Consider the following 11626-nt stretch of genomic DNA (forward strand, 5'->3'; position numbering starts at 1 on the left):
AGAAAACTGCAGGACAGCCACGAGGTGCTGGGAAGCTGTGTGTGGGCGGGGGGCTACAGAAAAGGCAGGGGAAGCCTGAAAACGAGAGACGGACAGCAGAAAATCACGGGAAAAGCATCAGGAGACACTGAAAGGCAGCAGGGCAGCAGGAGATCAGAAAAAGGCAGCAGAAAGTCACAGGGAAAAGGCAGTAGATGGTACAGGCGGCTGAAAGGCAGCAGGGACAGCAGGAAAGTAAGGAGAGGCTGCAAGGTGGCAGAAAAGGGGAGATGGAATTGGGAGGAGATCAGGAAATTAGCAGTGGGTGGGGGCTCGAGCTGAGAGAGAGAGAGAAAGAATGAGGCTGGAATTTAAGATAGGGAAGGGACTGGGATTCAGTAAAACATGACCCAACTCAGGGTTGCAAATAACAGTAGTTTTATTGAACAGGGGAGATGGTGACACAATGTCTTACTGGTTCCCTTACACACACACAATGGTAGCGGGGGTTAGAGAGGCTTGGTGCAGGGGCTGAAGTCCACTGAAGTCCAGGAGGGGAGAGAGAGAGAGAGAGGGAGAGTCCAGATTGTAGGAGGAGGTGTGCAGATAATATCTACCTATCCCAGGCTGGAAGTTGATCCTCGATGGCCAGTTGGGGTCTCCTTCAGCTCGGTGTTGTCCAGAGGGGGGTCGCCGGCATGGCCTCTGGGGTGGATAGGTGACATGAAGCTGATCTGGTCCGGATGGAAATGGCATTCCCACTGGGTCTGTCTTCACTGTCTCTGTTCCTGGGTGAGGTCCGTGGCTCCTGGATGAATCAATGCGAGGTGATGGCCCTGTCGTTATAGGCCATTCAGTAGAGGCCTTCTACCATTGTATTTCAATCATTCTCAATCATTCTCATTCATCCGGGAACCAATTTACATGCGGGGGGGGGGGGGGGGGGCGCAGTACGTGGCTCATACAGTTGCAACATGGGATGCCCAGGCACAGGACACAAGATGGAGGCTTGCACTATAAAATGGAAACTTGACATGACTTTGATTCACTTATAAACACAGGCCTAAACCATACAATATCCATATGAAACAATAAAAATCAATACAAAAATGATAATAATACAATATACAATGGGAAAAATCAATACAAACCTAATAATTATACAGTTTAAAACAGTGGATATCCAAAACCAAAAACTTGATACCAAAATACAGCTTATCTTAAGTCTGAGCTCATTTATGCTTGTCTGTAGGGAATAGAGAGGGAGAGAAAGAACAGCCAGAAATAATTGGGGAAGGGAAGGGAATGCATATCTATCATATATATATGTATTAAAAAAGAAAAACTGGGGGTTTTGCTACACCCCTAATCATTTTTGTTGCCCTGAGCTGGATTTTTTACAAACTGTCCACATTTTTCTTGGTATGGGGCCCGAAACTGGACGTAGTACTTCAGGTGAGGCATCACCAGTGCTGAACAGACCAAAAGCTTGGTCGTCTTAGTTTCCATTCCATCCCTTGCTGATTCTGCTTGGAATGTGGAAAATCTGTATATGGTCCCCTATGTATATGTGTCTGGAAAAGATAATCCAGATTATTTTAATATAAAAATTCAACTATCCTAGGCTTTAGTATGGTCCAATATAAGTACTATGCCATAAAGTATATTTTTACCTTTATGGTAATATACAGGTCTCATTTTATCTTTGATTGGGCATAAGCTATCAGTCTCTAAACTTATTGTTCAGGTCATAATATTATTTCTTCTGAAGTCAGACTCTCTCTGTGATAGCTGATACTGGCTGCTTCCCGCCACGTGGGGCTGAGCAAAGGCACTAAGCTGAAGGAACCTGCTGTTGGGAGCCACACAATGTAGTGGAGGAAACCATCTGATACAATGGCAGAAAGGACAGGAGTGAAAAGACTAGATTGAAGGAGGGAACCTGGAGAGACTTGGAGTGGGAAGGGAGAGAAACATTGTGCCTCAGATTGGAAACAAGGAGGGAGGGCTTTGTGTGTTGGATATGTGAGGACATTGGGACTAGAAGCAGGGGCTGGATTGGCTAAAACAAGTTGTCTGAGGATAGCGGGACTGGGAACAGTGGAAACAGCGTGTCTGAGTGAGAAGATTCACACTGGGACGCAGTGGGTGAATGGAGGCTGAGACTGAGTGCCAGACAGGGAAAGGGACTTCAGTTTGGGAAACAGGTTGACTGGAGAAATCAGAAGACTGGTATTGGATGGACAAGGAAGCTAGGAGTGAAATAATTTCGTGGATAAGTAAGAATGGGGCTTCAACAAAGAGCCAAGGATAGGGAAGGAACAAGCATGGGAAATGGACAGATTGGATGGGAAATGTCAACCTGTATGGGAACAGGAAGAAGGGTGAGTGAGCACTAGAAAGCAGTCCTCTCTATAACCTGGAATAGACCCACAATTCATGAGTCCTCTTCTGCTAGCACATATCTGGAAATCCTTGGGTAATCTGTCCATTTCTTGTAGCGCTACTCTCAGTAACTTCATGAGCTCATGTGGCAGAAGTCTGTGTTGTGGATCTAAAATTTCCAATTCTACCAACAGTCCATTTGGGTCTTGTAAGGATACCATATGATAGCATTTTCTTTTTTAATTTCCTTTTTAAAAATACCATGTGACTTTTTAATAAATTGCTTTTTAAGGATATCTAGAAAATTACAAAGAAATAAACTGATAAGAGAATTTTATAAAGTTGGAAAGTCAAGCAATCAAAGTTAGGAAGTGCCAGAATGAGATTACTTATAAAATATTAATTTGCTTCCTTGCACATACAAATGATGATGTGCTTAATGGTTACGAGATTACAAATTCTTTTTCTTTATAGGACCCCTGCCTCAGTCAGTGTATAGGATGCAGTGTATACTGCGAGGATGGGTTAAGCTGATATATTAATTGAGTCTGTTTTTTATAGGGCCCTTTTGTTGGGGGGGTTGGAATGTATGTAGAAAATGAGGTAGAGGTTGAAGGAAGCAAAAGGATGGATGCATGATTTAGAAAGTTGAATGGTGCCCTGGAGAAGATTGCATTCCAGTCTTTGCCACAGAGTTCTATATTTTTCTATTTAGTATCTAATGATGTTTTCCACCTTTTCTCGATATCTGACTTGGGAATGCTAAGGTCTGATTTCCAAAGTTTCCTGATTATGGTGTACTGCCAGTGGCTTTCTCAATGCAACCATTTGTATAATCTCTGGACAGATGTTGAGATCATAGTAAAATGAATGTATTTTATCGGTCTTCCCTTTACATATGCTATGAATACACATAGATATATCATAGAAAGAATACACGATGATGTAGTAGTACATAAAGGTGTTATCAACCTGTGCTGGAATGATCTTACTCAGAAATATGGAATTCACAAGTGAGTTATAAGGATCAGTCCCAATGAGCACTGGTAGAAAGCCTACATACAGAATCATGTTATGCATATAGAATCATAGAATCATAGAAGTAGTGTCGGAAGGGACCTTGTAGATCTTCAAGTCTGACCCCCGCCTGGGCGGGAGAAAAACTGGACTCAAATGAGTCCCACAGCTTATTTTTCTTATTCTTTTTTTCTTATGTTTCTCTGTTGTTTTCTTATTTTTGTCCTTTGTCTTGTTGCTATCCTTTTTGCCAAATGTATATGGCACTGAGGAAGCCATAATGCCACTAAAATGAATTAAAATAGACTTTTAACATTTAGAAATGCAACATTTTTAATGTCAAAGATGTCAGGACTTTTGGGGGCTAGAAGCAAGAAACCTGGAAATGCTACCTTTTCAACAGTAGAAACTAACCTTTTAGAGTTGCAGGTTCTCAGGGATAGAAAAGATATCTCACTACTCTAGGACTGGATCTAACCTATTTTTAGTCTGAGAGTAGAATTGAATCCTCAAAATTACCTTCTAACTGGTGAGAAAAAGAAAATATTTTTGTAATTGGTTTTATTTTTATTATTTCTATTTAAATGTCAGTTTTAGGTCAGTTTTAAGATGCATATTTGATTTATGCACCTCCAATCATACTTCCATTTGAATTAATGGGTTTTCAAAAGAGTAAGACCATAGGCACATGGTTATTTGAGGGATAGTAATTTGAAATAAAAAGTCTGATAAGGAAATCTGTTTAAATGATTTTCTAATAATATTCTTTACTTGCACATTATAGATGATATAATATTACTATTTTCCTTCTTCTCTATTAAACCTATGCAGTAGTAGTTTTGGTAGCGTTTCTTTTGCAAATTTTGTTCAGTATCCAGTTTTTCTTATGTTAACTTTTTTGAAGTCTTAGCCACATATTTCCTTCCTTAGCTTCAGGGCATTGATTTTTGCTCTAGGGAAATGTGAGCCACTGCAAGTAATTCAAGTCTCATTTAGAGTTTTACTCATAGGACCTTTCCTTTATTAAAAATTATTACAGGATTCAACAGTAATGATAAAAAAAAGACAGAAGTAACACTATTATAAATTGTCCTATTTCTGTGCCTCTAAAGTACTGTAACTTTTTTTTTAATAAGGGCAACTGGCCTCTCTGTGAAAATAGAATCATTAGAGTAATAGTTTTCTAACCTGTTCTTCTTAGAGATAATTTTATGAGGTATATCATCTTTCCTGGATTAATTTGTCTCCTACAAGCTCTTCCCACAACTTAGTTCTTAAAATGCATTAGGAGAAGCTCTGTAGACAACAAGTTGAGAATTATTGGATTAAGAAGAACGCTTGGTATATTGTTAGACTGAAAAGGCCAACAATTATAAAAGGTTATGCAGAATTTTATTTTTTTCAAATGTCTTTCATTATTCAGGATAGCCTTTAAATGAAACCTCTGTTTATCTCCACCCAACATACAAACCAACAAACTCTTATATCTATTACAAGTTATAATCAGAAATCTTAATTCTTGAAATCAGTCACTGAAAGAACAGGCTAGAGACTATTTAGAAAAGCTAGATGTGTACAAGTCCATGAGTCTGGAGGCAATACACCTACAGGTGTTGAGGGAGTTAGCCGATGTGATTGCAGAGCCACTGGATATTATCTTTGAAAACTCATTGTGATCAGGAGATACCCAAGATAACTGGAAAGGGCAAATATAGTACCCATTTTTAAGAAAGAGAAGAAGGAGGATCCAGAGAAATGCAGATCAGTCAGCCTCACCTCAGTCCCTGGAAAAATCATGGCGCAGATAGATCCTCAAGGTATCCATTTCTAGGCACTAGGAGATGATCATAAGGTGATTAGGAACAATCAGCATGGATTCACCAAGGACAAGTCATGCCTGACCAACTTGATTGCCTTCTTTGACAAGATGACTGGGGAGAGCAGTGGATGTGACATACTTTAGCAAGACTTTTGATATAGTCTTTCACAAATTTCTTGCAAGCAGGCTAAGGAACTATGCATTGGAGGACTGGACTGTAAGGTGGGTAGAAAACTGGCTGGAACATTAGGTTCAAAGGGTAGTGTGTGCTAACACACTGCAACTACAGTGTGTCAGAGCAGCCTTGATGCATGTGTACAGGCGCCCTGACAGCTGTGAGCACTTTTGCTATGGCCTCAAATTTGCAACCTCTGGGCTGTCAACCATGCACCTTGGCACCCACACCACCTTAGGTCCATGAGGGGGATAATGATACCAAGTGTGGCAGGGCACTCTAATTAAAGTGCCCCCCCCCTGCTTCCCAGAGCATGTGTATAAATGCCCTCAGATTCCGACAAATCTGCAAACTCTGCTAAACACCTTTCTTGTCACACAAGAAATGGAAAAGGAAAGGAAGGACCCCATTTATGATTTTATCTTTCCTTATTCTTTGCACCAGCTCCATTGCACATACAAATAATAGTGATGACAGTGGGCACCCTTGTCTTACCCATGTTTGGATTTTAAAGGCTTTGCTCAGAAGTCCATTTATTAGTACTTGGCTTTCTGTCTTTCTATATAACAGTCTTATCCATCCTATCAGTTTTTCCAGGAAACCAACAAGATCATGATCCACTCTATCATATACTTTCTCCAGGTTTAATTTGCTATTGCTGTATTTTATTTTCTCTCCTGAAAGTGTGCCAGCGTATCCCTTATCAGCCAAATCGAGTCAGAAATCCTCCTGTCTGGGACTGCACAGATTTGATCTTTATGGGTTATTTTTGCCAGGTTCTTTCATATTCTCAAAGTCACCACCTTTGCTAATAATTTGTAGTCTGTGTGTAGCAGGTTAATCAGGGTAATCAGTCTTCAGTGTTTCAGAAAATTTTCTTCCTGTTTCCTGAATAATAAACTTACTATTCCACTTGTAAAAAACTCCCCTGCCTCTCCTTTTCCACTATTTCTTAAAAAATCTTTACTCAACCCATTCCCACACATGGCCAGAATTCCTCATAAAATTCCATGGGTTGTCCATCTGCTCCTGGCAATTTTCCCTTTTTACAAGTTTTTAAGTACTCCTTTGCTTCCTTTAAACTTAACATTTCTCCATCTTCTGTATCTCCTCTTCCTCTACTTTTTCTTCAATGTCTTCCATAAATTTTTCCATTTTCTTTCTATTGCTTTCTTCTGGTATAGTTCTTCATAAAATCTCCTCATTGCTTCCAGCACCTCCTCCTGCTTTTCCACTCGGGCCCCACCTTCTATCTGTACTGCTTTTAGCAATCTTCTAATTTTCTTCACTCTGGCCAAAAATATTAGAACCATTCTTTGTTTTCTTCCACCCAAGGTGCTTGTGCTAAAAATACATTCTCTTTCATCCTACTGTTAAACCATCTTTCCAGCTCCTGCTTTGTCTCTTCCAGTTCCCCTTATGCCTGTCTTCCTTCTACAGCTCCCTTTAACAGCTTCTGCATCTTTTTTTGAAGCTCTCTTAGTTCTTTAGTTCTTCTCCCCATGTTACTTTGACCTACTTTCATGAAAAATTCTCTTGTCCTCTTCTTCACCATCATCTACTATTCTTTGGTACTCTTAAAATATATCTTCAATATTTTCCACCCCTCATACTGTTTCATGAATGCTTGACACACCTCTACATCTTGTAACACTTATATATTTAACTTCCATACCCCCTTTCCTCTTACCAAGACTCATTTCTGCCTTCAGCATCCAGTGATCATTAAATGCCATGCTTAAGATTTCTTTTTTTTTCTTATCTCTTTCATTGGATACAAATACGAAGTCAATTCTTGATTGCTTTTTTTCCATTTGGGTCTGCCCTAGTGAAGGCTTTCTCCCCTGCCCACATATCTATTAGTGACTCTTCTTTTATTATTTGTCTTAATCTAGATTAATTTCCCTCTGACTGCATATACAGCTAGTTTTCTGAGCAGATCCTTCCTCCCTCCTACTCTGGTGATGCTGCATAGACATTTAAAATTTCTATGTCTGCTCCCCTGACTGACAGTATCATTTGCTGTAGTCTGCCATTGATCATATCTTGCACCTGCTTGACTCTCAACTCTGGATTTTTGAAAAGTATTGCTATACCTGCTGCTTTGTTATCATTTGTCCCTGACCATTGAGACGGTCCGCAATTCCAACCTTTTTTGAAGTGTTTATAATCCCTTTCCCTTGATATACTGCAGTCTTGGGCCATGTCCACATGAGTATGGATGTTTGGTTCCCTGGGGACAACTAGCAGTGGTACACCTTGTGCTGTTGCTAGTTGTCCGCAGGGAATGCCTCTACCATGTGCGCTCTGGTGCATGGAGATTACCCCAGGTGGGGTAGGGGAGCACTGGGCTGGCCCCAGCAGTCTTACCTGGGGTACTGGGGGCCTCCTGGGGCTGTAGCAACAGTGATCCTGCCCTGCAGCCTGGCTGGCAGCCAGAGTGTAGCTCCAGCTGCCTAGGCTGTGGTTTTGAGTGGCATGTGCTGCCTTCATGTCCACTGCTTTGCTTTTTTTTTATGAAGGTACCCTTGCAGTGTGGAGAACAGCTAGATGTGTGGTATGTGGTGCTGCAGATGTGTCTGCAGCGCCACATACCACATGGCTGCACTCGTCTGGATGCGGCCTTTTAGGCAGCTTATGTCTGCCCTGACTTGTTTTAATATTGGTTCAATCTTTTTCCATTTTTTCCTTGTTAAGACATTCCTGACATTAATTGATGCTACTATCAGTGCTATTGTGCTTACTTTAGCTGAGTGCACTGGCCCAGTAAGGCACTTCTTTACTGCTGCTCACTGTAATTGACTCCATCTCCTCCCCGACCTGCATATCAATTGCTTTTGCAAGCTGCTTCATTGCTTTTGCATTCAGGAAACTTGTCCACTTTCCTGCCTTTCTGGCATTTCCTAACTTTCCAGGGTGTTAATGTTGGGAAGTTTCTCTCTGGCTCTGGCTTATTCCAGGTTTCTTTTTCCTGATTTTCTTCCACTGTATTTCCTTTCTTTTCCTAAATGGACCCCTGGGCTCTTTTTCCTGCTCCAGTTCCATTTCTTCTGTGTGTTTGTTCTCTACTTTTCCTCCCTCCCCCACCTCCATATTTGGGCTCTCTGCTGTTCCCCCCCCCTTCTTTTTTTCCTGTTTCCTCTTGTACCACTTCAATTACAGATATTTCACTCCCCTCCTTCTCTCTTTTCTCTCCTGCGAGGTCTCTTCTACAATTTGTACCTCACTGTCACCCTCCTTTTCTCCCCTGCTGTCCACCTCTGATTTACACTGTTCTTCAGGGGATCTGACCTTACTTGCATATGTGGCAGACTTGCTAGCGGCAGCCCAGTGTGCTGGCTTTGAAGAAGTTTAAAATGATTGGTGGAGTATTTCCTTTTCCCTCACCAATCAGGTGAAGGCAGGGGAGAGGCTTTTCCTGCCCCTATCCAGAAGCGAGGCAAAGAGCCAGACCTGAGAGAGGACTAAGCCCGCTCTCCCCAGTTGGTCTGTTTTCAATCTGGAGGTGGAGCCCCCGAAGAGAATAAAAAGGCAGCATGCTTGGCATGTGAGCGGCTGCGTCAAGGGACAGAGAAGAGTGCAGAGAACAGCTGGCAGAGCTGGCCAGCGGAGTGGAGCTGTTGACCCAGAAGAGCCCGAAGCCTTCTTGTTAGGCGTGGAGTGGTGAAGCAGCCGTGTCCCCAAGCCCCTCTGTGAGGGAGTGTGGCAAGTGGTGCATGGCCAGTGCATAGAGGGTCTGAGAGGGGCTGCAACCTTGGGAGCTGCATGAGGTGGCTCGGGTCTCCAACCCCTGGCATGAGGCCAGGCAATCGGTGCATGGAGGGTCTGAGAGGGACCGATACCCTAGGAGCTGCTTGAAGCAGCTTGGGTCTCTGACCCCCGGCATGAGGCCAGGAACATAGTGCACAGGTGGTACACAGAGGGTCTAGGAGTGGACTGAGAGCCCAGCGCCACACAAGACGGCTCGGGTCTCCAACCCCTGGCACAAGGCAGGACCACCAGTGCACGAAACCGCTGCACAGGGTCCCAGGGGGGCCAGAGGTTGGAGGAGCCCCAACACTGTGAAGGCCTCCTATGGAAGGAGGAGACAACTCGCCTCTGAGGATGGGTGCTACCTTGACAGGGCCCTAGAGTCGAGAGTTGCCTGGGAAGGGGATTTCCACAGGGGAGGAGGGTTTTCCCTGCCGGTTCTGTGGGGAAGCCCCACTTGGGAGAGCTCCTGGGCATCAAAAGCAGGCAGCTGGGTAATTCGAGCAGGGTTACAGAGGTCCACAGGGCATTGGGGTATCCTTTCCCTCTTATTTTCTTAGGGACCCAGCTATCACTCTGGGATATTCTTTGCTTTCTCAAAGACCTGTAACTTTTCATTTGTGAAACCTGCATCTAAGACTTTGTGAATCCTGTACTTTATATTTTGTGAGCTTGTGCCTCATGTTTTGTAATTTGGTATTCCAATAGAGTATAAGTTTGCATGCCTTAATGAGATGCTTGTTTAGACCCTTTGGATTCCTCTCCTGTTTACAGAGTTTGTATAGATATGTAAATATTCTGTCTATAGTTCTTGTAAGTCGTGTGTGTGTGTGTGTATGTGTGTATATATATATAAGTATGTATATATGTGTATATTTTATAACTTTTATATCATATTAAATTTGTATATAGTTAAGGTAATCCTGGACCCAGCCTTGCTCTATAGGGGAAGGAGGAAAACTGCATGCTGCTGGCAGTTCAACCCCCCACAGCACACCTGCCCTGCTAACACTCCCGTCATTGGAGAGGGGAATACATACTTGGGTGTTACCTAGATTACACATAGGCATTGGGACACCTGCATATAAGTGACCCAGCCCCCCATAGCAAGTGCATTTTAGGGACTCCTGATACTCTGCTGCTCTATGGCCCTTCCCCTCACACCTGAAACATGCTATGTGGGAACAGTGTGCAGACAGGTGCCCCTCCTTTCCACACTTGCTGCACTGTTTCAGTTGCTTATGATACATTATAAACCCCTGGTGTGGCCCCAGCTGGATCACAGACAGGAGATGCTGCACCCCAGTTAGTTTGCACTCATCCATTTTTAACGCTACTTATACCCATCATGCCCCCATCCACATATCATATTTATCCCGCACTTTCTGTACCCACATTACTCTTTGAACATGCAATTCCATCCACCTTTCCATGTCCTCTGCTTCTAATAACTCTACATAATTCATATTACAGTCACCTTCTCCCTTGACTTTCTCTTGCCATGAATTCTAGCTTTTTTATTTCTTCCCTCCTACTTTCTTTCACATATCTCTTCCAGAAATTTTCATGCCCTTCTGTGTTCCAGTAAATGAATTTTTAAATCTTTCAGTTTGGGAACGTGATCAAGCTGGTTAGGTGCTCCACCTGCACCTTCAATATCTGAAACAGTTTTATCTATTCTTTATTGTTCCTGTCTCCATCCTATTGCTGACTAATACTGTCTTTATCCACAGTCTCCAATCCTCTTTGACAGCTCTCATTTCATTTTCTGCGTCTTTTAGCCATACTACTCCCAGTGAGCTAGCATGTTGTTGTCCCTCTGATGTTCTTTGCTTCTCTCCTGACATCCCTTCCTCTGCTGTGTTCACTCCTTCTTCCACTCTCCATTCCTGTCTTCCTTCTGACATTGTCATTCCTGCTATCACCATTATCATTGTTGTGGTTATCATCACTTCTGCTATTGCTCCCACCTTCTCTTTCACCAACTTCTGTTCCTTCCCTTTCACCAGCTTCTCCACCTTTGTGCAGGCTCCATCTGTCTCTGGCCATTCTTTTCCACTTTTCATTTGCCTTTCCACCTCATGGTTTCTTGCCACCACTGCCATTGTTTTGAGCTTTGGGTATCTCTCCTCTACTCCTTATACCACAATGCTCAGTTGATCCCCTTCTTTGCCTTTGAGGTATTGATCAGGTTTTTAGTGCTGATGGGAGCCTACCACAAGGATAGGTTAGTGGCGCCCCTCTGAATAAGACATATGGAAGTACCCATTAAGCACAGTTCTCACTGATGATTCTTTTTCAGGTCATGGTGAGATACAACACTGCATACCCAGACTCTTTCTGTCAGCTCCTATTTCAGCCTGGCACACATGATTAGTGTGACTCTGCCCTCTGCAAGATGAAGCCATATTAGGTTGACTTGTGCTTCATCTGCACATAACTTTTTGTAGCATCCCAGAACTTGTGACCGTAACATGCTCCAATCATGAATTGGGGAGTAA

The 11626-nt window shown here is 42.8% G+C and overlaps 1 protein-coding gene across 1 annotated transcript in view; it reads right to left on the reverse strand.

Annotated features, from left to right (window-relative positions):
• LOC109299696 overlaps window positions 1–11230 on the reverse strand; it is a 104859-nt gene extending 93629 nt beyond the window's left edge. The window contains exon 1 of the mRNA XM_019520216.1: window positions 10844–11230. Within this exon, the coding sequence (XP_019375761.1) occupies window positions 10844–11230 (387 nt within the window). The remainder of the gene's footprint in view (window positions 1–10843) is intronic.
• Between the last annotated feature and the right edge of the window lie 396 nt (window positions 11231–11626).

Source organism: Gavialis gangeticus, unplaced genomic scaffold, assembly GCF_001723915.1.
Source record: "Gavialis gangeticus isolate Ggan-Ray unplaced genomic scaffold, GavGan_comp1, whole genome shotgun sequence".
Classification (NCBI taxonomy): Eukaryota; Metazoa; Chordata; order Crocodylia; family Gavialidae; genus Gavialis; species Gavialis gangeticus.